The sequence below is a fragment of the Siphateles boraxobius genome, unplaced genomic scaffold (genome assembly GCF_051911475.1).
Source record: "Siphateles boraxobius isolate OS27281-9 unplaced genomic scaffold, OSU_SipBor_1 16, whole genome shotgun sequence".
In the NCBI taxonomy this organism is placed as follows: domain Eukaryota; kingdom Metazoa; phylum Chordata; class Actinopteri; order Cypriniformes; family Leuciscidae; genus Siphateles; species Siphateles boraxobius.
Genome location: NW_027508766.1, coordinates 15,956,233 through 15,984,176, shown reverse-complemented (window position 1 = coordinate 15,984,176; position 27,944 = coordinate 15,956,233). Strand labels below are relative to the sequence as shown.

Here is a 27,944-nt window from a genome sequence, read left to right as displayed (position 1 = left end):
CTTTGTCACGAAGTATTTCGGATTCATAACGAGTTTATGAGTTTATCAGTTTATCTGATTCGCAACGTTAGACTTTTTTTTTCGATTCCGACACGTTTGTAGCTGCAGCTGTGGTAACTAGAGCAGAGCTGGCAACCCGGATGCCGCAACACTACTGACTTTGTGATTGGTAGATAGGTGGAGGGTGGCGCATCAGATCAAAACACAACATGACAACATCAACATCAGTTGAGGGCTGCAACTTCACTTTTTAAATGACAATATCCTGGCCGGACTACTGTTGTCAGTGATATAAGTATTTGAAATTAACATGATTTCTTAATGTCAAGTGACATATCAGGGCCATTTTATGATTAATTTAAATACATTTCTTACATACAGCTCCTTTAATTAAATAAGACTGCTGCAAATATATCCTCGACTTGCTTCTATGTGGATCCAACCCGTGACACACGTGTTCCACACATATACAATAGAAATGTGCATAGTCTACACTATGCCGTACACACTGCATAATGAAGAAATAGTAGTATATGCTATTCCAAACACACCCATAGTGATCTACTGTAATCCTATTTACAAATATCCTCACACTGCCATGAAGGATACATCTTAAACTTCTATCATTTTGACAATTTTAAAACTGCAGTAAGGGTTGAACCATAGAAATTTGTATTAAAAAATATTTGATGACAATAATGTGATAAGTGAGTGTTGCAAAGATAAGCTGCAAGTCTAGTAAAGATTATAAATCACCGCACACACAGCTGAGACGATGCCCTTTTCACAGCAAAGATGCAGTAACCGGAGACTGGACTGAAAGGTCCAGAAATGAAAGTCTTTGTTTCATGTAGGCTATGTTTTCTTTTTGCTCAAGGACAATAAATGTCAGAACATTATGTCAGATTTTTCCATTATTACCATGCCAAAAAATCTCAGGCTGTCTTCTCTAGGGGCTGAAAACATGTGTTTTACTATTAGCAAGGGAGTGTAAGTGTCTGTGATAAAAGTCTGGGATCAGCTGCCAGTGGTGTTTTTATACTGTTCTCTCTCTCTCTCTCTTGCTTTCTTCTTTCACTCACTTTCTCAGCTGTCTCCCCAGCTGCTGAGGACCTCTGAGCAGCAACAGCTGCTCCGAACAAACAACTCCCACTGCATTATAGCAAAGAATTGACTAAATCAAATGTAATTCCAAAATAATCTCTAATCTAAAAGGAAATATCATAAATTATTCATATCGTTCCAACCTGTATGCGTTTCTTTCTTTGTGGAACACAAAAGAAGACATTTTGAGAAGAAAAAAAAAGGTTTTGTCTATATAGTGAATGTCAATGGGGTCCAATGATGTTTGGGCTCGAATGTTCTCCAAAACATCTTTGTCTGTTTCTCCACTGAAGAAATAAAGTCCTACAAGTTAGGAATGACATGATGGTGAGAAAATGAGAATCATGGGATCGTGTTTGAGTGAAGCATCCCTTTAAGTTTTCACTTCAGTAAACCCAAATTATTATGGGAGTAACAGATTACCCAGTCACCAGAATGATTCATTCCAATGAGTCTTCAACAATTGAGCCCAAAGCCCCCAAATTTCCTCCACACATATGCCTGTTGCTGAGCGCTAGACTCCTCACGTACAAGGTGGGTAGGGGCCAGACGGGGCCCGTCATAGTCCAGGGTCTGCCTCTGCTGCAGGGCTCTTTTCACAGCTTGATTCAACTGACACCATAAACAGAAGAGATTAATGTCACAAGTTAACAGATTTAGCCTTTCTGAGAAAACACACATTTAACTGAGAATGATATAATAAAAATGAAAGAAATCGTTTTAAGAATCACAAGCATTTCTAATTGTGCTAAGATTATAAAAAAGTTTTCTGTGATGCTTAATTAGCATATTGGCCTCCACGGGCATAGACTAAATTATAAAACAGTCATTTTAAATATTATTACTTTATATATAATTTGAATGGTAATGTCTGTATAGCGCCATTTTATCACTGCATTGGTCAGCATTTACAACGCTATCAACAAGTAAATGTAATCACATTTTATGTGTAGATCTGCCACATGTGTACCTGTTTTCTCTTCACTAGTTTGCTGTGCACCTCTGGAGTGACACATGAACCATCCTCAACCTGTAGCTTCTGTGAGGATGTTTGTGATTGGCTGTCATCTTTGGCAAGGGCCATCCTGCCAATTCTAGCAGAAGAAATGGTGCTCTTAAAACTAAAAGTTGATTCCTAGCATTAAATCTACATTCACACAAATAACCATGAAATATGAGGGTATAAGAACTCAGACATCTCAATAATCAAACTAAACCTCAGCAAGTTCAGTACGCATGCCTACAAACCTTGACACCTTGGATGCTGCTATTTTGAACGCTTGAATCTTTTCCACCAGTTGGGTTTTGACTGACTGTGCAGTAGCACAGGACATAATATCAGTCAAGGAGCATCCTGGAAGCAGACTCAACAGCAAAGGCACCGCCTAAACAGAGATTTAGGAATAATAAACTCAATTTAAACATTTTCTTTTTAAATCTAAGGTTTTTTGCACACATTTTCAAGCCCAGTTAGAAAAATTTGAGATAAAATATATCACACAAAATATTTCATCAGTAACAAAAAAAAACAGCCTATAACTGTATTTTAAAAGTCACCATAAGATCAAAATGGACAATTGTTGTTTTTTAATGGAATATTGCAGTATTTATAATAATTTATTTACAACCCCAAATCAGTAAAAGTTGGGACATTTTGTAAAATGCAATAAAATCAAGAATCTGTGATTTGTTAATTCTATTAAAACTTTTTTTAACTGACAAAAGTACAAAGAAAAGTTTTCCAATATTTTCACTGACCAACATAATTGTATTTTGTAAATATGAACAAATTTTGATTTTGATGGCTGCAACACACCCCAAAAAAGTTGGGACAGAGACATGTTTACCACTGTGTCACATCACCTTTCCTTTTACTTTTTAATCATTTGGGAGTTGAGGATACTAATTGTTAGAGTTTTGCTAGTGGAATATTTGCCCAATCTTGTCTGATACAAGACAGCCGCTCAACAGTCTGTGGTCATTATTGCCTGATTCTCCTTTTCATGATGGGTCATACATTTGCCATAAGAGACATATCTGGACTGCAGTAAACAGGCAGGCACATCCCTTCTATGGTGCAGAGTGTCTAGAAACCACTCAGTTTTAGCATGTGCAGAATGAGGCCTGGCATTGTCTTGCTTCCCAGGAAAGATGTCATCTTGATGGCAGTTTATGTCTCTGTACATACAAATACATGCCTCCATGTCAATGGTACCTTCACAATAATGCAAGTTATCCATACCATTTGCAGTGATGCACCTCAACCAGCACAGATGTTTGCTTTTGCACCTGTCGCTGGTGAAAGTCTGGTTGGTCCCTTTCGTCTTTGGGACTGAGAACTCGGTGTCCATTTTTTCCCAAAAACAAGCTGAAACATGGACTCATCTGACCACAGCAGACATGTCCACTGTCTTCTAGACAATCTGAGATAAGCTCAGGCCCAGAGAACTCGCCGGCATCTCCACATAGAACTGATGTAAAGCTTTCTTCTTGCGTAACAGAGATTCAAGTGGCATTTCTGAATGCAGAGTCAGACTGTGTTCAGTGAAAACGGTTTTCCAAATTACTCCTGAGCACATGTGGCTGTGTTTAACGGATTAGCATGATGGTATCTTGTGCAATGCCATCTGAGGGCTCAAAGGTCCAGCACATTCAGAAGAGGTCTACTGTCTTACCCAACACAGACTGAGATTTCTCTGGATTCCCTGAATCTTGTGACAATATTATGTATGGAAAATGATAAAAGACATAAATTCTTTGCAATCTTGCATTGAGAAATGTGATTTTTTTTAATTGTTTGACAATTCTCTCATGATATTTGGCACAAAGTGATGAGCCATGACCCATCTTTTCTTAAAAAGACTGAGAAGCACTTTTACACCCAAACATGATACCCTCAACTATTACCAATTCAACTGCTCATTGTGGACTGTTTCAAAAGAGTTGGATAATCTAATTTGGATAATCTTTTCACTTTTATTTTGTCTCCGTCCCAACTTTTTTGGGGTGTGTTGCAGCCATCAAAATCAAAATTTGTTCATATTTACAAAATACAATTATGTTGGTCAGTCAAAAGATTGGAAAACTTTTCTTTGTACTTTTGTCAGTTAAAAAAAGTTTAAATAGAATTAACAATTCACAGATTCTTGATTTTATTGCATTTTACAAAATGTCCCAACTTTTACTGATTTGGGGTTTTATTTGTACTCATCAGAATTTAAAAAAAAAATCATGTGCTGTTTTATCTTTAATCAAAACAAATTCCCCTCCACAGCAATAGTAAACCACAATGATCAAATGATCCAATCAATTCCTGATGGACAAAATCAAGTATGTCCTACATTTTTTTCTTATTCGACAAGCTGTTTTTCTAAGATATAACAATAGACTATTGCAACTTTCATGCAACTCATTCCATTTCATGGCGAATTAAAAAAAATAGCCATTTATTATTTGTTTAAAAGTGTTCACCTATTATATTTATTATTAATATTCTGAAGAGGATAATTAATTATTTTTAGGCTTTAATACAATGACGAACAGAGCCAAAATAATTAATTTTCGAAACAACATGTTTTATAATACACTGCTTTTTTTATAAATGAACATGGTAGCTATATACATGAAAATTTATACTGTAGCCACTTTTATATTTTAAGAAGGGAGTCCTTCAGGAAGGGGATTATAGGTCCATGACATCGTCAAAATTTTAGAAAAACGTTTTGCCCGTATTTGATTGCCCTGCTGAAAGATCCAGCATTGCTGGTCACCAGCATAAAGTATGTTTTGCATGCATGGGATGCTGTTTGCTGGTCACCAGTGCTGGTGGACCAGCTACAGCAGCTCAGGTTTGCTTGAGAACAGCATGACTCTTCTGTTCCACCAGCTAAACCAGCACTATACCAGCTGAATTGATGCTGGTTTATGCTGTACTTTTAAGCAGGGAACATCCACCACAGTTTACATTTACATTTATATTTACATTTAGTCATTTAGCAGACGCTTTTATCCAAAGCGACTTACAACTGAGGACTAAAGTAAGCGAGTCATCGTGAAGAGGGAAGAAAAACGCAAGAAGTGCTCAAAATACAAAGTTCAGGCATTGCTCAGAGTAGCAAAAGCCAGACAACGATTGTAGGAATGTTACAAAGAGACGAGAGACTTGCCTGGTCATTGGTGGGCTCTAAGATAAGAACACTGATGGCATCCTTCTTGGCCTCTTCTATTTTGGCCACTTTGTTATAAGCTTTGGCTCGATTCTCATAGTAATGAACTTCACCAGGGTTGTACCGTATTGCAACAGAAAACTTGCCTGCTGCTTCCTGATACTTCCTGGAACAAATCACATTTCTAAAATGATCTCAAAAGACATGAAATAAAGAAATGTGTTTTTTAATTCCACAACACTATAGTTAAAACCTACTTGTTTTCATAGCTGTGCAGACCCATTGTGTTGTGAATAACAGCAAGTCGTAGCCAGATAACCGTGTTGTCAGGGTCCATCTCCTCTGCTTGCTGATAGTCAGCCAGTGCAAAGCTCCACTCACAAAGCTTAAAAAAACAATCTGGGGAGAAAAAGGAGACAGATTTTCTCTGGATAATACAAATTATATTCTATTACTTTAAGCAAAGTGAAACAAGCAGGCCGTTCAAGAATTTTCATTTCAATGACCTCCTCTCTGAATACTTTTCTAAGCCACTCTCAGCCCAACACCCGTTACCCTCTTTAACCATGGGTCCACACCTCCTCTGTTGATGAACAGCTCACTTGCGTTTCTCTGTTTCTCTATGGCCTTGTTCAGCAGCTTAATGGCTTCGCTTTGCAGACCCCGGGAGAAGCACTGAATTGCAAAATCATTGTATGTGAGCGCCAGTTGTGTCTGAGCGTCTTCCTCTAGATCCTCTGAGTCGTCTTGCATGTGTTCCTGAGGAGGTTCTTCTTCAACCCTATAGAATTCAGCAGCAATAACTAAATCCTCAATGGCAGCAGTGAAGTCTCTCAGGCGGCGATAAAGAATCCCCCTTTGAGCAGGCAGAAAATATGTGCATTTTAAAACCATTTACATTATATGTCTACTTTACTATTTTATTTTATTTTATTAAAAGCATTTACAAAGCCTCTACTAACAAGATTGTTCTAATGCTTATCACAGCTGAAAAGACTGGTTAGATCTTAAAGACGAAATTTTAAGAAGCTATAGCTAAAATAGCTAAAATATTCATAATAAATTTGCGTCATTTGATTACTTTACAATCCTTGCAAAATATAATAATAACATATGATCAGTGTCTCTAAATTTTTCACTGCTAATGTATGTATTTTGCATAGAAATGCAACATTTAAAAAAAATTTGTAAAAGAAAATGTATTTAAAATATGAGGTTAGTACTTATGTATATATAGTTAATAACTGCAGAAGGTACTATAACTTTTTTGTTAGATTTTTGTTTGCATAAGGAAAATACAGAGGATCTTTTGACTCGGATCTGTTAAGTTTATCTGTACTCTATATATTTCTCCCCCAAAAAAATGAGTTTAGTGTGCATTTACAAACACTAATGTAAATAGAATAATCTCATTAAAGTAAATTCATAACCACTGGTTTAAACGTCAGCTTATTTGGCATAAATATCATTTGTATTTTATGCCATTATCGCAAATAGCCAATTCTTTAGCAGGCTGTAAATATGAAGCCTTACCTAAAGAGGTAGTACTGTGCCTTACTGGGGTTATACTTCAGAGCGCTGTTTATATTCCTCAGTGCATCTGAAAGCTCTCCCTTCAATGCCTTATCAACAGCTGCGTGATGGGCATTCTCCGCTGCTTCCTTTAGCCTCTTCAACAGAGCAAGTGCAACCGGACAGCAGGGTTTCAGCCTGAGCGCTGACCTCAAGTCATGATAGCACAAAGTCATCTGAGGAGACATACAGCCCTCTTACCTGTTTATTACAGTCACTTGAAGGGAAATGTTTTTCTGTAGGCTGTGCATGATGGTCTGACCTGATTGAGCTGGTGGTGAAGGCGAGCTCTCAGAATGAGGAGGTCAGCTGACTGGCTGTCCGTCTCTAGAAAGTTACTGACCGACCGAAGACAGTCAGAGTAACGGCCCAGAGCAGTCAGACAAGCCAAGCTATGAATATATATACAAAAAGAAAAATTATGATCTCATGGTATCCATGGTGGCCCAAAACAGTGTTCGGACACTTTTGAAGACTTGCGTCACACTTAAAAATGTCTGAACTGCATTGCATTAGATCCAAAATATCAAATAAAATGTCATCAGCAAAAAAACGAAATGACTAACTGCACTTTTCTAGCCATTTTTTGCAATGGCGTTCAACCCTTTCGTACTGTTGAGGGTAATTTTGACACTGTTTAGACTTTAACCTGACTTTTCAGCCTTTTTCAGCTTTAGAAAATGACATGACATGTTACAGGTGGAAAATAGTAATAGGTTGGTCAATTGTTTGGTGTCCTTCTGTCTTCATTGCGGCCTAAAAAAAAATTTAATTAAAAGAAAATTTCTTTTTGCAAAATGTTTTTCATGAAACGTCTATTTGAGGTCTCCTGAGCTATATTTTAAACTATATTTCTTTACATTAAATGCTACTTTGATAATTAGTTAGATAATGCAAAAATTTACAGAAGTACTCAATGTGAATAGCTGAATCTTAGGTGATAATAAGGTGAAGAAAGAGCTTGTAGCGCCACCTGGTGGTATTTTATGCTATTGCTTGCTAGCATGGGGTTATATCTATTTTTTTACAGTCTATGGGTTATATGCATGCAAACTTCTGCCCTGTCCAAATACCCACAAGACATACATGACGTAGCCTATTTCCTATATTTGGCCCAAGTGTTCAAGTAGGCGTGAAGACTGCAAGTGTGTATAGAACTTTTGATTACACGATGGGACACACTTATAGACTTGCAAAAAATGCCAGTGTTTACAGAGCTTTTTTTTTATTTCAATACTTTGCATGTTAATATAAAGTTATAAATGTCTGTTCAGTAGTCACTATGTAACTAACAGAAGACACAATTTTACAATTGTTCTAAATAAGCGATAAAAAGCAGTTGTAAATGATGTACAAAATACTCGTACCCCACTCTTCTTTGCACCAATAAAATGTGCAACACTTTGTTTTACTACCAAATGATATGTAATATCGGTAACACTTTACAATAAGGTTCAATAGTTAACATTAGTTAATGTATTAACTAACATGAACTAACAACGAGCAATACATTTGTTATTATATTTGTTAATCTTTGTTTATGTTAGTTAATAGAAATACAGCTGTTCATTGTTTGTTCATGTTACTGTAGTTCACACTGCATTAACCAATACAACCTTTGATTTTAATAAAGTATTAGTAAATGTTGAAATTAATATTAACTAAGATTAATACATTTTGAAGAAGTATTGTTCATTCTTAGTGTTATCTTAGTTCGTCAACTAATGTTAACTAATGAACCTTATTGTAAAGTGTTACCGTAATATCTAAGTACTTTTTACTTCATCTTTAATTTAACTTACAGTGGAATGTTTCCCTCGACATCTCGCGATTTTAGGGCACGCGAGTTCCCTGAGCATAATGCATGATGGGATACGCTTAGCCTAGATAGTGCGGGTTTAGTGTGCATTAAGGGCACTGAGCTTTGGCATTTTTAAGACATGTGGGTATTTGGACAGGGCAGTCAAGTCTCTTTGAAGGGCACTTCAAAAATCAACACTGACCTTCTCATGTGATAAGGCCGGAAGCAGGGTTTAAGTTCTGCAGCTTTCGTGAAAGAATCCAGAGCCTCCAGAAACTTCCCCAAATCAAAAAGACACTGGCCCTGCAAGGACAGTCAAAACAAACACGCATTAGTGGGCATTAACAATGTTTGTGGCAAAGGACTGTTGTGATGGTGGCTTTAAATTTCTGCAACATTTTTTGCATGGAAAATGCATTTCAACTATGCATACGAATATTGCTAACATTTAAAAATTCAATGAAGTAATAAAAAATGAATGGATACATATCAAAACACAAACAGAAAAAGTGATCCATAGATTGTTATATTCATAGCTCCTAATCTGATTTCTCTTATATGTGAATAAATGAAGTACCTGTAGGTAGTATATGAAGGCGAGTCGTTGAGGGTAGGCCTCAGTTTGTGGTTGGAGACTGATGGCGTGTTTGTAATCTAGTACTGCAGACTGGAAGTCACACAGCTGAAGATATGCTTCTGCTCGCTGGACATAAAACTCAGTCTGCAGATAGGAAGAATATAAAATGTGATTAATGTTCAGGGCCAAATAATTATGATGTGATGTACAAATAATGTATGATGTACTGTATACGAGCCATACTACAGTCTGCCTGGCCTCTACCTGCTGTGACTGGAGAAGGATGGCCTTTGTGAAACAGGATACAGCCTTGTCAAACTGAGACTGTGACATGGCGCCAACACCTGCTTCATAACTAGATATGTATTGTTGGCATATGTAAGTATGGTTCTCAGTAAGATTATATGGTTTTGTTTATAAACATATGTTCACTTACTGTTTATCAGCCTTTTCTTTTATTATGAGCTCCCCAAATATATGCTTCTTTTTCATTTCTGGGGTCTGAAAAATAAAGATTTTTATTTTAATAATATTGCACAATATTACTGTTTTTACTATCAAATAAATGCAGCCTTGGTGAGCATAAGAGACATTACCCAGACAGCAATATAGTGTCAGCCCAGATCTGGACCAATACTATATTGCTGTCTGAGTAAAAAACTTGATTATTCCAAACTTTTGACCCCCAGAGAGAGAGAGAGAGTGAGTGAGAGTGAGAGTGAGTGTGCGTGTGCGTGCGTGCGTGTGCGTGTGCGTGTGTGTGTGCGTGTGTGTGTGCGTGTGTGTGTGTGTGTGTGTGTGTGTGTGTGTGTGTGTGTGTGTGTGTGTGTGTGTGTGTGTGTGTGTGTGTGTGTGTGTGTGTGTGTGTGTGTGTGTGTTCATTTGCATACTATAGATTCCCCGGTGTTTTTCTTGGATGAATCAGACATGATCAGGAATGTTTCTTCCTTCTGAAAAGTAAACACATAAACATATTCAACTCATGCAGCATGAGTATGTACAATACTATTTAATCTCGCTATCTAATTCTTTCGCTCAGACACAGCAAAAGAATGTTGCGCACATTTAAAAATACAAACCTTAGCACAGTCAGCAGGTGGATAAGTGATATTGACAACACGTAAACGACTTAAAAGTTGCTTATAAAATCACTTTTTTAAAAATCCTCCAGAGGCCTCACGTTTGTTTCCCGCAACAACCAAAGAAAATCGACACACAGTGCAGTGCCTCAAACTAAAAGCACTTCTGAAAACATTAAGTAACTATGGGAACAGTTGAATGGCAAAAAGAGAGAAACGGCCGCATGTAGACTTTTTTTCTAAGCAATATCTTTAAAAATGCCATTTAGTGCAAAGTAAAAAATGAATAGAAAAAAATATATGATAATATATTTGACGTATAGTCAACGTGTACTTTGTGTAGAAGGACCTTTGTGTTTTTAGACTGTGGAAAGGACAAGGCAAAAGAAAAGTTAGGACTCTTATTTTGAAATCAATGGACGTATTTATTATTGTCACATGCATCAGCTGACAACAATGACGCTGGTTTGCTGAATATGCAGTGAGTTGAACTTGCATGCCGAAACATCACTGGCTGAACTTGTTCGTGTTTTGTCAGTTGTTATGTATTACATAAAAACACAATTTGTCCGTGGCGATCACCTATGAATTGCTTGATTACTTGATTATCATTTAAGAGGAGACACGATGGATCATGAGACCAGACCACTGTTGGTTAATGATGAGCAAACAGAAGAGGACAGATCCGAGCAGGACTACTACCTGGAGTAAGTGTCACTTTATTGTCTTTAGGGGTTTTCTTCTTACAAAAAAAAGTTTTGGAAAAATCTCATGTACAACAATGGTTGTCAAGGTGGTTCAAAGAACCCCATGGTTTATATCCTCAAATAACTACCTTAACGTTACTGTTTTTTAGTAGTGTGATTGCAGATAATTGGCACTTAAAAGTGTTATTCACTCAGTAATCGGTTCAAAATTAATGAGGAAATATTAAAATATTGTCATACAAGAAAGAGTCTGCTATGACTTTTCATAAAGGGTTCCCAACCATAACATGCCATGGTAAACAAGAATTCTGAAACTTACCTACATTTGAATTGTTTCTAAACTAATTTTAACGTTTCGCTCAACAGTAAAGTTAAGAATGGGAAGTTGTACATGGCCACATTCGCAGCAGTTCTGGGACCCCTGAGTTTTGGGTTTGTGCTAGGCTACAGCTCTCCTGCCATACCTGAACTCTGCAGAATTCAAGACCCGAGACTGCAGCTCAGCAAAGATGAGGCTTCCTGGTTTGGGGTATGTGAATGCTTTTGGTCCGGTGTTACTTCTAAATGTGAATTATTTTTATTTTTTTATCGATTACAATTTGGCAGTACAATAAAGGAAATGCTTGTCATTTTCAGTTCCCAGAACTTATATTGTCATTGTATTGTTAGAGCTGGAGGGTGTTTAAAAGAGAACCAACATCTAAATGTAGTTGTAAATGCATTAACATTTGATCGTCAAAAAATATTGACAAGGTTTCAGATGTTTCAACAGTAGCCTACTGTATATTTTTCTGTCTTGTAGGCTGTGGTGACCATTGGTGCGGCTCTTGGGGGTCTTCTGGGAGGATGGATTGTGGAGAAGATTGGACGAAAATTGAGCCTTATGTTCTGTGCAATTCCATTCATCTTTGGGTTTACCATTATTATTGCTGCTCAGAACCACTGGATGTTATATGTGGGCAGAGTTCTCACTGGTCTGGCCAGTGGAGTGACTTCTCTTGTTGTACCTGTAAGAATTCCCTTTTTATTCCCATATTATGCAGACTGCAGAGTAATAATAATCATCAAACTAAATCAAACTAACAATCAATAATAATCAAACTAAATTATTATTATAGACCGTAACAGAAGTAAAAATTACCATTCATTTTCTCCATAGGAGAATTTCTTTGAGAATTTCTAGGAGAACTGTGTTGAAGCCATCAGTCCACATTTATTTCAATTATTGTGTGTGTGTGTGTGTGTGTGTGTGTGTGTGTGTGTGTGTGTGTGTGTGTGTGTGTGTGTGTGTGTGTGTGTGTGCGTGCACTATAATATATATCGTCACCTTCCTAAAATAATTGCCTAAGTCATTTTTTGACAAAAAATGATTTATTTGCATAAGTCATCTTCTCATGATGCTTGCCACCTCTGGTAAAATTGCCCACATCCTCAGTTGAACAGATCATGCAATTCTATTGTGACATGTATTGTAGGCATACGTAAGTATGGTTCTCAGTAAGATTATATGGTTTTGTTTATAAACATATGTTCACTTACTGTTTATCAGCCTTTTCTTTTATTATGAGCTCCCCAAATATATGCTTCTTTTTTATTTCTGAGGGTCTGAAAAATAAAGATTTTTATTTTAATAATATTGCACAATATTACTGTTTTTACTATCAATTAAATGCAGCCTTGGTGAGCATAAGATCATGCAATTCTATCCTTGTAGTATGATGGCCTATGTCAAAAGTGTGACTTAGGCCGTTTTATTTTGCCTAAGTCAAAAAACGATCGTAAAAAGACGAGGCAATTTTACAAGCTTTTCAAGATGGCAGTTGCATCAAGAAGAACACAAATCTACTCGGCCTCTGAAGTTAGGTTCCGTGTTTTGTGTTTTCTGAGAAACCTGAAAAAATGACTTGGGCAATTATTTTAGGAAGGTGACGATATATATATATATATATATATATATATATATATATATATATATTATTATTATTATTTTGTATTTTTTTTTATTAAAAACTCATGGATATTTTAGATCAATAGCACATTATCCACTTGACTTGTTTTTTCTCTCTATTTCTTCAGCTATACATCTCGGAAATGGCTCATGAGCGTGTTAGGGGAACTTTGGGATCCTGCGTGCAACTTATGGTTGTGATAGGCATTATGGGAGCCTATATAACAGGTATTGCTCTCATTTTAATCTTGTGACTGCATTATGACATTTGAGTGCCTTTGATAGTGATAGGGCTGTTCTGCTCCAGTTTTCTGTGTAGGATGATTGTTAATGTTTAATCAGAAGACACATTTGAATATATTTCAATGATATCCGTGAGATTTTGCACATATAAAGTCTCTTTTTCCAATGTAGCCCTGCGCTTCAATACCTTATTTGTTCTTTGAAATCAGCTCAGATGTGTGTGAATGCCATCCTAATTTTTGCTCTGGAGAATCCTTGTGGAATGACTTTCAGTATTGCATTAGTGGGATAGGTCAGGAGTTCGCACAGGAATGTCCCACTTCAAAATGTACAGAGCCTGCATTGTGCATGACTCTATCTGAGCTGTGTTTACATGAATGTTATGAGAACTTGATCCATACTTTGTGATAAGTAGCCTAGTGGTTGAGTAAATAATGACAGAATTGCAATTTTTTACTTGCGCTTTAAGTAATGCAAAATTAATTTTTATCAGGTTTGTTCTTGGACTGGCGATGGTTAGCAATCACATCCTCTATCCCTCCCACACTAATGCTGGTGTTTATGTGCTTCATGCCGGAGACACCACGGTTCCTGCTCTCCCAAGGGAAAAGAAGAGAGGCAGAGGAGGCCCTGCGCTTCCTCAGGGGTCCTGATGCCCCTGTTGAGTGGGAGTGTGCTAGGATAGAAGAGGCCTACAAAAATGAAGTTAGACATCACAAATTTCTCATTTCACATCTCAAACTTAGTTTGGTCTCGATTTAAATAAGTATGTTGAACTGCTTTTCAAAATTAAAAATCAACATGAATTGGCATTTTACTTTTATAATGTGAATTCTTTTTGAGTGAACTTGAAATTCAATGACGAAAAATGTTGGGCAACATACAGGGCCTTTTTACACCTGATCACATGCATTTTAACTGATCGGATAGCTATCTGTATCGTTAAAATGGTTCCATTTACACTTGGCCACAAATGTCTCCGCAAAACAAATATAAATCCAATCTTCAATTCCCACACTATATGCAAATTTTACCGCAACAGTGGCGCATCAGCACTGGTAAGATAATTTAGTCTCATTACTTTTAATGAAGATGAATGTGTGTTAAGTGTCTGCAACTTACTTTCATTAGTGGTAGAGATGCTCTGCTACTCATCCGCGGCGATGCGTGTTGCAGTAGCGCTGTCAAATCGTGCTTAACATGTCAATAGCCTATAACATGCTCTCAAATGTTTATTTTTTGACATTTTGGGTGAAATAAAATTTACATATGGGGTTTCAACAACCAACTTTGTCCAGTTTCGTCTGGAATGCATCTCAGACCATCTGCTGAGGTGGTTTGAGGGATTGGATTTATGACACCTGGTCTGTTCACGATCAGATTGCTGGACCAAGTGTAAACAGGCCCAAAGGGTTAGTTCACAAATTCTGTTATAATTTACATTAAGACATGAGGATGTCCAAATTTAAATTAAGCTTTAATTCAAATATATAAATGTATCAATATAAATCGATCTAAGGCACATACATAAAGCACATCAAATATGGTAAACATAAGCTCACCTGTGATTACTTGATGTACAATCTCATTGGTTCCTGTGGAAGGTCAATAATTATGTGATGATATGAAAAAAAGCCTAAATTAAATCTGTTCATCATTAAAAGCGAGCATGTCTCTTCAGAAGACTTAGATTTAACTGCTCAATTAATATGGATTTCTTTTATGATGTCTTTTATGAACTTTTTTCAGCGTAATTGACAGAATTTCTGGGGGTGAACTATACCTAACAGAAACTGATTCATTAAATATGGGATTTAAATACCAGAATTTAAGTTTAATTTTATCTTCGATGAATTTAAGTGTATCCATAACTTTTTATTTTATTTAATAAACAAATATAATTCTTTGCACAGCTGTATATAAGTCACTAAGATTGACATTTATTTGATTACAGGAGCAAAGCTTCAGTCTGGCGGATCTGAAGGACCCTGGCGTCTATAAGCCTTTAGGCGTAGGCATTATGATGATGCTATTCCAGCAATTTACTGGCATTAATGCCATCATGTTTTATGCAGAGACGATCTTCGAGCAGGCCCATTTCAAAGTGAGTTTGATGAAACTCATTTATGAAGAGCCTTCATGCTACTGTAAACGCACACTGTAATGTTCTTTATCGTCTGCCACAGAGCAGCGATGTGGCCACTGTTATTGTTGCAGCCACACAGGTGTTCTTCACTGCAGTTGCTGCTGTTATCATGGACAAGGCTGGGCGGAAAGTTCTTCTCATCTTGTCTGGTAGAAGCATCTTTTGCGGAATAATACATTTGCACCACTGTTTTTGAAACGAGAAAATTAATTATCTTCTATTTTGGTTCCCCCACAAGGTGTCACCATGTGTGTTAGTGAAGCAGTGTTTGGAGTGTATTTCAAGCTGACTGTGATGAAGCACAATAACTCCTCACTGACGAGTTTACTAACAGACGCCCAGGGTCCTCTGGCGGAGCAGTCCCCGACAGACCTGACCTGGCTGGCTGTGGGAAGCATGGGCCTTTTCATCACAGGTTAGTAGAAATGTATTTCACTGAAGCTTACCATAGAACAAGAATGAAACAATTTGCTAAAACACTCTCCATTCTGTCCATTTACACTTTTTCTGAGCAGCTCAAAAAGAGAACCTCATGTTTGAGTCTCTTCAGGACGGTCACTGACTATCACATGAGCAGATGATAGTCTCGAGTCAAACAAGCTCAAACTATTGATAAAGCTGCTAGTTCATTTCATGGCTACTTCTACTTCAAGAAAACATATTCATTGGGTGAAAAACTCACGTTTTATTAGATAAAACTACAATTTTACTGGTATATTTACATATTTTGATGAACAAAAGTCATTTAAGGTTAGGACATTGAGACAAGACCTTGAGGAAACCTTCCCCTGGTTTCACAGAAAAGGTGAATATGGTCATGCAGAAAAAGGCATTTATATGTGCTTTATAAGTACTAGTAAACAGCCCGAATCCTAATAATATTCATGCTAATAAGCAACTAGTTAATAGTGAGAACTGGACCCTAAACTAAACTGTTACCCATTTAATTTACTTTCAAGTTCCTTGGTGCAATAAACAATCTTAAGTAGTTTTTCTAAGACATATTTACATAATCTTATGAATGCACTTAAAAAACGGAATCAAATTCATACAGTGATATCTAGTTTTCTTGCTACCACATGCTTCAAAGAAAAAATATGTAGCTATACTTGCGTTTTTGTCCAATTCATATTTTTGGTAAAATAAGACTGACTGCAGTTAGTCTGACTATCATAAACGCATGTGTCTACCAGGTTTTGCTCTTGGTTGGGGTCCTACTCCTTGGCTGGTGATGTCCGAGATCTTTCCCACCCGAGTGAGGGGAATGGGCAGTGCTCTGTGTGTGCTTACCAACTGGACCTGTGCCTTCATTGTCACCAAGACCTTCCAGAACCTCATGGTGAGCGGACGGTTATGTATTTTCCCCTGAAACGTTCTAGGTTTAATGAACAGGTCTAATACATGATCTCTTTCAGGATGCCATAACTAGTGCAGGGACATTCTGGATGTTCTCAGGACTGTGCGCTCTCAATGTCATATTCACTGCTCTTTTTGTCCCTGAGACCAAAGGCAAAACTTTGGAGGAGATTCAAGCCCGTTTTAAGGGGACTCATCGTCGCTAGATATCTGTTCTCCTCAGTGCCAACTCCAAAATATCGAAGAAACAAACTAGTTGCATTGCCATGTTAGAAGCATCTCATTATGTTTTCAAATAAGGTAAATGTTTACAGATCAAAAATGTGTATATTTCACAATTTGTTGTCTTATTATAATTTGTCATTGAATTGCTGTGATTATTTGCTGATGTGATGTTTCAGACAATATGTTTAACATGACTTATTTGTATACTGTTATTGTTACTGTTAAACATCATGACTTTGCATTGTGTCTAATTTTGAACTTATTTGCAGGTCACATGAAGGTTGTTTTTTGACAAAGGTTTCGATAGAATTTTGCATGAACAACTATTCAATTGACATACAGTTTATATAAGCTTTATTTCCATTAGTTTTCATTGCAATTCCTCTGAATCAAAATAGTAGCGTGGGTTACATTTTTGAAATTAGTATGTGTAACATTGGTATGTAACAAATTTAAATTGTAACCCGAGTTACTATCTGATCTGATTTGATCGATCTCAAAAATATTTCTGAAATGTTGAGTTTGAACTTGAAACTCATTTTTATATTCTGTAGATGTTTTGTAATAAAAGTAAGAATTAAATAATTAAAAAACGAATATTTAATTACCTGGTTGCACTGGTGACTACATAATTTTTTTTCTGAATTCACTTGCTCTTTTCTGGTGCATAAGCCAAAAATATTGAACCATGTGCAATAAAATAGTCATTCAATGTACATGGTTACTGAACAACTCTGTCGTTTGCTTCATTCATGTGGTGAGCAAAATTAAACCGAAATTTCAAGAGTGAAGCTGTATTGTTTGGATTGTGGTACTGAGTTTACACAGTATGACTCGCTGTTTGGTAATAATGACAAGGATGAACAATTAAATGTCAAATGATATGATGTGCCAAGTATGATTTTTTTATTATTATTATTGAAAAATGAATTTTGTAAAATTATATTTTTAATATGCTGATAAATGCAGATAAAATGATCAACCTCAGCATTCTAAACATTTATCAATTGCCTTTTTCCCCCCCTAATGAATTACTTTTATTAAAATGAATGGCGTCTGTTTCTATATAATAGTTTAAAAGTAATATGAATTATGTAATCAGATTACTTTTTCAAGGCTTTTTTTATTGCTGAAGTATAAGTGTTGAACTTTCTTCTCCTGTGTCCTGTTCTTCTGCAAATTTATTTTTCTGTTCCTTATACCTTACAGATGTGAATATGCATTTCCTTCAGCCTGAGGCTTATTCATTTAACTTATGGTATGAATACTGGTTCATTTAAATAACCAGTTGCTATATTTCATTTATGGAAATAGATGCATCTTGTTTGAAGATGCTGAATAATGGCATATGTCATGAGAGATGTAATCTGAAAATGGTCAAATTAAGAGGAAAATGTGTATCTGATGTGCTACTATAAGGATATTAAGGGCCTCAGATAACTGGACTCTGATAAATTAATATGCATAACAAGAAGTGTATCTAACCAATAAACTTTGAAGAACAGTGAAATGTGAAGCACCAATTTCTGTGTGTCTCGTTCTTCTCATGTGGGCCCGCAAGGACGCAGTATGGCCGATACAACAGAGCAAAGTTTGTGGGAAACGATTACCTAATTCATTTTTCTTACTGCTACATAACATGGTGCAATGATTCATACGACTACAACATGAAATAGACAGTGATGACATAAACCTAAAAAATGGTAAGAATATATCAGTTAGAAATTATTTTTAAATAAGAAACAATATTTGCCCCCTCAAACAGATTTCCAGGGGCCCTTTTTTACCGTTACTGGGGGCATAACAATTTAACAATGCACACTGCTTATGTCAAGAACTATTAATTTAATGAATTATTCTATGCCTAGTATATAGTTATTATGGGTTATCATGTTAATTACAGCTACTTTGTGCTATTACAAGTTAGATATTAGTTTTTATGGACCATCCCTTGCTACAACCAGACCTCCTTGACAGTCAGTCAGAAAGTGATCAATTTTTTATTTTTATTTATGCAGTTCCAGTTATTTGTGGTTCCTTTTTGACATTTCACGTATAGTGAAGTCATTCATTAATGATCCATCATAGCTGTGGTGTTTTATCAACAAACTTCAGGAGGAGCACGTTCAGATAATCTACCCAATCAGCACGAGAGGAGGCCTACATATAAAACCGACTTACCTCTGTCCCACGACAGTTTCCCAGCATCACTCCACCACCCCAACTCCTCACTCTCGATTGTTCCTATCCCAACCAGGGATGGGGGAGTACTCTGAGTTCAGGCCAAATTCCGAGCTTGGAGCCCTTCCCTCAGACAGCACGCCAAATACGCAATCTCTTTACTCTATCTGGCCATGTAAGTGTGAACTCGTGAAATTCCAGCTGTTGTTTGTATTTTTTAAAGTATGTGCATAAAGGTATTCTGAGAAGCAGATGTTTTCAGGAGTATTCAGAGATCTCTGTTTAATTGTGCATCAGTGTACACTGTAATGAAGAGATTGGTGTCGTAACGTTTGTGTTGGGCCAAGTCAAAGTCCAGGGTCATCTTACACCCACAGTCTGTCCCCGTAGAACAACATTTACAGCAGAGATTGTTTTTTAAAAAAAAAGCATTATCTGTTTAGTTCTATAATTATGCACCAGAGGAATGTCTGACAAATATGTTTTGTAACCCTCTGTACAGGATTCTGTTCTGTCCTTTTTTAATGATTTCATGTCAGATTTCTCTAACATACAAAAATTGTCGCTGTTTTAAAAGTCTGCACCGCTGGTCTCCAGTTAACTGGAGGATGACGGTACGCATGCACTGTGTGTATAGGGGCTGGGCTCCTGTCCTTCACAAACATTGCCTTGCTGTTGGCAAATATAAACCCAGGAGTTTCCCAGCCGCTTCTGTGATATGTTATTAGTTTTGCATTTCCATACAGAGGTGTTTGAACTTTCACCATGAATCTGGCATTAGCACTTTTGCTTTGTATGTTTTTAGGGACGCATGGTTTCAACAAACAGCATCTTGTTGAACCTCAGCCCAAGTTTGATCTGGAGAAAGTGAGTATGATTTTTCAACAAACAAAAAAAATGGGGGGGGGGGGGGTGATTAAGCATTGAATGCAGATTTTTCATTAAATAGTATGAATAAGAGATATTTGTTTCAAACAGTGAAGAGGTAGAACTGCAGTGGGATATAAGTTTACTTAAAGCACGGATCATGGTTCATCAGCTTACACTGTCAGAAACAAATATGCAAGAATTGTACCTTTAGGGTTACAACAGCTTGTCATTGGGGCAGTACCCATAAAAGGGCAACTTTTTGTTCCATATTTACCAATTAAAGGTGCACTTTAGTATAGAGTAGCAATATCTACCCTTAAGGTACAAAGTTGTCCTTTTAATGGTACTGCAGTGACAAAATATTGTGTCCTTAAAGGTTTTTGCTTTTTTTTATTGAGAGTGTACATTTATTCATATACAATAATGAAAATGAGTAGTTTTGATGTATATTTAACAGATATAGTGATGTAAAAATATTAATAATTTCTGGATTAATTGTGATATGAGTTTACAGAAAGAAACTTAAACTTAACATCGAATACTGCCTTGTGTCAGCTTCTCTTTGTGCCACATTACTTTTTTTCTGAAAATCCACAGACATTTAGTTAGATCTAGAAATAGGAAATAATATGACAGAGCAAATTTGATAACACCTAACAATAAGGTCTCATTACCCAAACCATCACATCTTTCAAGAAGCAGCTGAAGTCTCACCTCCCCACCCCCTTAAATCAATGCACTTATTTTAATAATCTATTAGTAAATGTTGAAATTATGTAATTAATAATGTTAACAAATGGAACCATATTGTGTAAAGCTAATTCTTTTTCAGGCACTGTATTTTCTTTAATAATAGTGGCCTAATCATACAGGCTATATAACCATCAGCTGGTACTACAGAACCCTTGAAAAAGTGAAGTGCAAACCCTTTTTTACTTCCTTTTGATGTCAGTTTGCAGGTGAATGGTACCGTATTGGACTGGCAGATGAATCCGCGCTGTTTGCAATGTTCAAAAAACATCTGAAGGTTTCTAAAGGTCTTCTGGTACCAAATGGAAATGGAAATGTGAACCTAACCATGTGGACCATGAGGTGCATAATTTTGGACAAGATGTTGTTTCATATTTACATTATCAGACCATCTCGAATAACAAAGGGAAAACATATTGTAAAACATATCATATTTGAGCTCTGCGCTAACCATCTGTATATATTTGAACTAACAGGCCATATGGATGCTCCATCAATGTTTATTCATACGAGAAGACAGATGTTCCTGGAGAGTTCACTTACTTTAGCAAAAGTAAGCTCTCATTTCCTTTCTCTAACATCTTCGTGCTTACATCACATGTTTCTTATCACATGGTGTCATTGTTCACAGAACTGACATCAGTAACTCTCAAAAACTTTCAAATATATTTAAACCAATTGCACACCTTTATCAGATCTACCAGAAAAATAACAAGATATTTCTTAATAATTATTATATACAGCATTTTGAAGAATATAGTGCAAAATTGAATAAAATGAAACCAAATTGTAAAAAGTGGTAGCCTGCGATTGTTACTTTAAAAAAAAAAGTATTTAACCCATTAAAAAAAGTTGTGGGTATAAATCAATGTATTTAAGGTCAGTGATATTAAATAATATTTAAATTACAATTTTTAGGATACCATTTTTTTTTCCTTAGGCCAATAGGTTTTAGCTGCACTTTATGTCTTTATAAACTTTATATACAGTAGTCAACATTTGAAGTGGATCAAAACCTTTCATCAAAGTTATTAAACATGAATTTTTTAAAATACCTGTTCTTGTCATAGGACAAGTTTGATTAACTTTCTTCATCCACTTCAAATTTTGACTACTGTCCTTCAATTTTAGTATACATTTCTTTATAACATTTACACGCACATAAACAGATCCAACCAATCCCTTGATTTAAAATTGACATGATGTGTCTGACCTTCTGTTAAGGGCACAGGATAACAAAAGACATCACGATAGTGGAGACCAATTACACTGATTATAGTTTGGTCCTTAAATACAAGAACATGGACAAAGAGTACACTCAACTAGCTCTTTATGGTGAGTCTGAACTGATGATGTAAAAGATATATCACGTATGCTGTCTTGGACGTATTGATGAGGCATGCTAATTTGTCAGAAACATTGCTCCTAGGACGGTCATCCATACTAAGACCAGATCTAATTGAGAAATTCAGATCTTTTGCTTTATCTCTGGGCTTTTCTGAGGAGGCCATTATCGCCCCAACAGATGTTGGTAAGTTTGCATGTGATATAACAAACATAAACTGTTTATGTCAGACTGCCACACTGCAGGGGGAAAAAAACAGGAATAAACTACTGGGGCTAATGTTTAATGTTTATGTGACCTTAAATAGGGCCTCTAAAGTTTGCTGAATCAACAAAAAACCATGCACACACAAAACTACCAAGTCACTCTTAACTGGAATCATGTTGATCAACTCTTTTACATTGTACAATTTTACATTAATTTGTTGATTTGTAATGCATTTTTAATGTTTTTTAGATCCCTGCCCTATCCTAGAACCAAGGTATGGATTTACCATTTCCTCATATATGAGAGGCCGGGGCTAGTTGTCTGTATAGATATATGAATACAAAAACCAAAACAATCCACTATTATTTCTCAAGAAATAACATATAGTTGGGTATGTTGTCACAGTAGACTGGTAAACCTGTTTATCACTTAGTGACGCTTACTATTACATCCTTACGCCAGTAGGTGGCGACAAGTGATCGTCTTTATGAGTGAATCAAATGATTCGTTCAAACATAGGCTGCTGATTCATTTAGGAACGAAACACTACTTTTAGTTGCTCGGAGAAACGCAACTGATGTGGATGTGTTTGGCAGTTGGAAGTATTCTCGTTATTTGAGCAATAACAAACGGTAACTTGTAATATTGTGTATAAAATATGTGAATGAAAAGTGGCTAAATCGCGGCTCGCTATGGCTAAATCGAAGTATTGCTGTTATTCGCAACAAAATGTTTTGAGATTGATGTTTTAAAACAACATACAACACTGCTATAAAACACGTTTGTGTAGCTGATGTTTCAAAATATTTTTGCTACTAAGGTATAACCCTTGTGACAACTAGCCCCAGTCTCACTGTTGCTGAAATAGGCCTACACGAGTCTGTGACGTTGATAATGATGTGTAAACCCCATGAAAAGCCTTGTTTTATCCAATCTAAAATATACACCACTGTTCACTCACCTGCAGGAATACAGCAGAATTCAAAGAGGACAAATCTGCACAAACTGTTAATCAGTCGGTCTTTGCCACTGAGAATCTTTCCAAAGTGTGATTGGACAGGATGTTTTTATCGGTAACACACTCGAACTTTATAACTAATTGTATACTTTCACCATCTTTCAGCCAGCCGTGGAGTCAGGCCATGGGTTACATTTTTTCAGTTTTGTTACACATTTGGGGAACAGTGTTTGTTTTAACGCAAACAATCATTGGAGAAATGCAACACTATGGCATCGCCAATGTAACGCAGTTTGTGCTACAACAGTAAACCAGCAGGTGGAGCTGTTGTATCCAGCCAGCATCCCTGTTAAAATTCTGATCCACCTGACACTGATGTTTTCTAACAGGCAGCGCTACTGATAATGGACATGCATTTGTGTGGTTGTTTGCTTAATGTTTACAGAAAATTTGTGTCAAATCATTTAGATCATTTTAAAATTCCACTGTATTTTCAAAATGAATAATAAAAAGTTGTTTTTTTTTGCAAATAAACATTTAGGCATTTCCATGTTACAAAACAAATAAATAAGCATATTACACATTTGTGTGTGTGCATATATACAATACCATTCAACAGTTTTAAAGAGTTTTTTTTAAAACAAGTATTATGCTCAACAAGGCTGTATTTATTTTAATAAAAATACAACTAGCATATAATATTGGAAAATATAATTTAAACTAAAATAACTATTTTATAATTTAAAGTAATTTACTCCTGAATATTCAGCAGCCATTACAGTTCACTGTCACATGATCCTTCCGAAATCATTCTAATATGCTAATTTTTGTGTTAAAAATTTTGTATTATCAATGTTGTGCATTCTTTTCAGGATTCTCTGATGATGATGATGATATATATATATATATATATATATATATATATATATATATATATATATATATATATATATATATATATATATACACTGCTGTTCAGAAGTTTGGGGTCGGTAAAATGTTTAAGGTTTTTAAAAGGAGTCTCTTCTGCTCACCAAGGCTGCATTTATTTGATTAAAAATACAAAACAAACCCAGTAATATTGTGAAATATTATTTCAATGTAAAACAGCTGTTTTCTATGTGAATATATAGTAAAGTGTAATTTATTCCTGTGATCAAAGCTGAATTTTCAGCATCATTACTCCAGTCTTCAGTGTCACATTCTTCAGAAATCATTCTAATATGATTAGTTGATGCTCAAGAAACATTTATGATTATTATCACAGTTAAAAACCGTTGTGCTGCTTCATATTTTTGTGCAAACCATGAATCATTTTTTTCAGGATTCTTTGAAAGTTCAAGAGAAAAGCAATTAATTAAAAAAGAAATATGTTGCATTATTATAAATGTCTTTACTGTCACTTTTGATCAATTGAATGCATCCTTTCTGAAGAAAAGTATTAATTTCTTTTTAAAAAAATCGTATTGACCCCAAACTTTTGAACGGTAGTGTATATATATATATATATGTATATATATATATATATATATATATATATATATATATATATATCATATGTGATGGTTATGTTGGTGATGATTATGTAAACATTGTGTCAAATCATATTGTAAAATGAAGCCAATTAATCAGTCATTCAATTAGTAAATCAATCAATTAACTAGTTCCTGAAAAGCATTCCTCTACTATCATCACTTGTCAGCAACAAATGATGCGTGGCTTAGTTTGGGCCTTTGTCTGACACCATATACCCCTCTTTGGGGTCCTCCGTCCCTTTCTACTCCTTCCTCCCCTTTAAATGTCCCTCCCCCACTCTCCACTTTCACCCAATTACCTCCCTCCCTCCCTATCAGACTGCTCCCTCACCCCTTTTTACGGAGTGCCATTATGCTGTGGTGGGTGAAGGGAAGAGGGGGATAACAATGAAGATAAAGAAAGCATGCGGTTAGAGGCTTGTGAATGGCTCCATTCAGCAAAGCCAGCCAAACAGAAAAGCAGCTCTGCTCTTCCAAACCCAGAAGTTTCTCTTAGTACAACTGGGCCTTTATTCTCCGTAATTATGTGCTAGCATATACATACATACATACATACATGAGCAAGCAGGCACACTTACTGTAGCACGCACATACAGTAAGCCACACAGTATATCAGTAAATGGTTAATGTCATAGGGTGGTGAACGTTAATTTAACATCACAACGCTGTCATTTAACATCTGACACCACTGGAGCAGAACACAAATTTCGACCTCCACTGTAAACTTTCATAACACTTAAATTGATAGTTAATGGGCTTTTCTAAAAGAAAATTGTGTCATAATTTTCTCACTATCATGTCATTCCAAACCTGTATGGACACAAAAGAAGATATTTTGATATGCCTCAGTGGTTTTTTTTTTGGTTTTTTTGTTTTTTTTCTGGGTTTTTTTTTTTTTAGTTGAAAGTTAGTTGTTTTGGACCTCATTGTCTTTGTATGGACAAAAACTGTTGAAATATTCTAAAAATATATATCTTTTATGTTGGACAGAAGAAATAAAATCATACAGGTTTGGAATGACATGAGGACATAAGTACATTTTCCATTATTTTCTTTACTTTTGGGGGGTGGGGGGATAAACGCCTCATTTGTTAAGGTTCCACTGATGAACTTGGGTCTAATTTCTCACAGTCTCGAAGTTCAAAATCTAAATGTCACTTAATAAAAAGGGCTTAATTTGTGCATACATTTTTAAATAATTATTTTGAGGATGCACAACCTCTGTGACATCTCAAAACAACATTTCTAGGTTGAAATGCATCAGTGCCAAAACATCATCTTTGACATTCAATGATATACATGATTTTAAGCATTCTTTTGCATATGTTTTACTCACCTCAACACTTATATAAACGCTGGGAGAACAAACTCCAAGCACACAAATTTCTGTGGTTTTAAGTTACTTAAATGAAACATTTTTGCCGGCGGTGCCATTCATGAAATTTATCGCTTCGCTCATGGCCCCTCCGCCTGTTACCTCACAGATGTGTAACCCCATCTGAATGTGTCTGTGCTTATTAATCAAAATGAGACACACACACACACACACACACACTGGACCAAACTGTGTGTCAGTATTTTGAGAAAGGAGGCTCCATATGGGCACTCCTGCATCTCTTTTCTGTGTTGGCAGCCAGGCAGATGTCACATGGTCTAACAGGTCACCGTGCACAGACATAAGACAAATAGCTGTGCAGTACAGACTGCACGAGGCCCCTCAGCCGTCTGCCAGCAGAGTCCCCCAGTTTACCCCACTACACACACACATTATACACATAGATATTTCATGCTAGTTTTGTTAAATTAGCACTCCCTATTTATCAGTATTACTGCAATGATTAGGTTTATTAGGTAATCTTGTTTTTGCCCATTCTTATTTTATTTGGTTTTGTTTGTGAGTGCATGTCCGACATTCCTTAGTATTATATATTGCAATAACGATATGCATAGTGGCCAAAAGTGATGTGTAGATGGGGGTATTTGTTTTTAATGACCCTACAAGTTCCCTACATATCAAAATATGAGTAAATATTTTATATTTTTAAAAATGTTTTAAATATGAAGAAAGAACAAAACACTAAACTTCATACAGGTTTTTTTTTTACTAAAAACAAAAAGTTCACAAAAGTTGGAAAAAGCATACATTGACCATATACATCATGATCAGTTATTATTATTTGGTTGGTTCTCTCTTGTTTTTGCATGTGTTCATAACTTCTTTTTATTACAGTCTGGCCAAAAATGATGTCCGCACATTTTGGCATGTTTCATTGAGTAATCACAAATTAAACAATTGACGCCAAGCCCAACTACATAATATTTATTTACATAATATGGCCACTATTGTATATAATGCAGGGTATTTGGATATTTCATCTACGCTGAAAATGTAGAATGTCAGAAATAAGAAAATATCAAACCGAGTGGCATTTCTTTATATTTATATTGATGATAGTATAAAAACACTTTCCAAACAGCATTTTACAAAAATAAATGATATGCTTTAAACTTTAAACTATTTAAAATATAAAACAATTTTTATAAACAAAATATAAACAAATATAAACAAATTTTGTCGATATTTATGGCAGTTAACATAATGCTTTTGGAAAGATGGTCTTTGGCATGCCATGATTTCATTCTTGCTGATAATAAGCATGTATAACAATTAGTAATTATGCATGTGTCACAGTGGTGTTTGGGTTAGTTTGTTTTCATTTGGACTTGTCTGCTTGTATTCACATGTCACGTGTCATCTTTACTGTCATCATCAGTTCAGCTGTATCACCTGTGTTTAGTTAATCATCATCTGTGTCACCTGTGTTCGGTTAATCAGTGTCATCTGTGTTTGTATTTAGTTCCGTCTGTTCAGTCAGTCTTTGTCCAATCTCCGTTGTATTTAGTGTGTGTTGCTGCCTATTCTGCTGTCATGTGTTTAATTACTAATAAACCTTTATTTTGGGAATATCCTTGTCTCCGTGTGCCTTCCTGCAATCACCCGTGACAGCATGCACTTTTTATGGCCTCATATTAATTGATTGACTACATGCAATATTTGCACTTTTATTCGCAAGAATAAATTAAAATAAACTAATAAACTAAAAACTAATAAAAAATAGTAAAATAAACTTGACAATATTATATTAACATTTATTTATAACATTAATATAATCT

General features: G+C 35.8%; 3 protein-coding genes across 6 annotated transcripts; 2 read left to right on the top strand and 1 right to left on the bottom strand.

Annotated features, from left to right (window-relative positions):
- Nucleotides 1–228: 228 nt before the first annotated feature.
- On the bottom strand, nucleotides 229–10,681 carry LOC143739347 (tetratricopeptide repeat protein 16-like). Of its 3 annotated transcripts, none has more exons than XM_077231769.1 (14): nucleotides 10,300–10,681; nucleotides 10,111–10,170; nucleotides 9,657–9,721; nucleotides 9,485–9,575; nucleotides 9,221–9,364; nucleotides 8,846–8,946; nucleotides 7,105–7,234; nucleotides 6,804–7,018; nucleotides 5,849–6,126; nucleotides 5,528–5,669; nucleotides 5,271–5,436; nucleotides 2,353–2,489; nucleotides 2,075–2,198; nucleotides 229–1,716 (listed from the first exon to the last, which is right to left on the bottom strand). In XM_077231769.1, the coding sequence occupies exons 2-14, from the start codon at nucleotides 10,147–10,149 to the stop codon at nucleotides 1,561–1,563; spliced, it is 1,788 nt and encodes a 595-aa protein (XP_077087884.1). In that variant the 5' UTR covers nucleotides 10,150–10,170; nucleotides 10,300–10,681; the 3' UTR covers nucleotides 229–1,560. The 3 variants fall into 3 exon arrangements, with proteins under 3 accessions (XP_077087884.1, XP_077087883.1, XP_077087882.1); XM_077231768.1 differs by having other exon boundaries at nucleotides 5,271–5,454; nucleotides 10,300–10,676; XM_077231767.1 differs by lacking the exon at nucleotides 10,300–10,681 and having other exon boundaries at nucleotides 5,271–5,454; nucleotides 10,111–10,190.
- A 72-nt stretch (nucleotides 10,682–10,753) lies between these two features.
- On the top strand, nucleotides 10,754–18,447 carry slc2a8 (solute carrier family 2 member 8). Its single transcript, XM_077231766.1, has 11 exons — nucleotides 10,754–10,780; nucleotides 10,917–11,006; nucleotides 11,373–11,535; nucleotides 11,809–12,015; nucleotides 13,083–13,182; nucleotides 13,691–13,902; nucleotides 15,152–15,301; nucleotides 15,384–15,492; nucleotides 15,582–15,758; nucleotides 16,537–16,682; nucleotides 16,759–18,447. The coding sequence occupies exons 1-11, from the start codon at nucleotides 10,776–10,778 to the stop codon at nucleotides 16,903–16,905; spliced, it is 1,506 nt and encodes a 501-aa protein (XP_077087881.1). The 5' UTR covers nucleotides 10,754–10,775; the 3' UTR covers nucleotides 16,906–18,447.
- A 1,342-nt stretch (nucleotides 18,448–19,789) lies between these two features.
- On the top strand, nucleotides 19,790–23,824 carry lcn15 (lipocalin 15). Of its 2 annotated transcripts, none has more exons than XM_077231026.1 (7): nucleotides 19,790–19,972; nucleotides 20,928–21,067; nucleotides 21,202–21,278; nucleotides 21,950–22,060; nucleotides 22,155–22,256; nucleotides 22,527–22,551; nucleotides 23,401–23,824. In XM_077231026.1, exons 1-7 carry the CDS (start codon nucleotides 19,871–19,873, stop codon nucleotides 23,543–23,545), a joined length of 702 nt encoding a protein of 233 aa, XP_077087141.1. In that variant the 5' UTR covers nucleotides 19,790–19,870; the 3' UTR covers nucleotides 23,546–23,824. The 2 variants fall into 2 exon arrangements, with proteins under 2 accessions (XP_077087141.1, XP_077087142.1); XM_077231027.1 differs by having other exon boundaries at nucleotides 19,792–19,972; nucleotides 23,245–23,539.
- The last annotated feature ends 4,120 nt before the right edge of the window (nucleotides 23,825–27,944 follow it).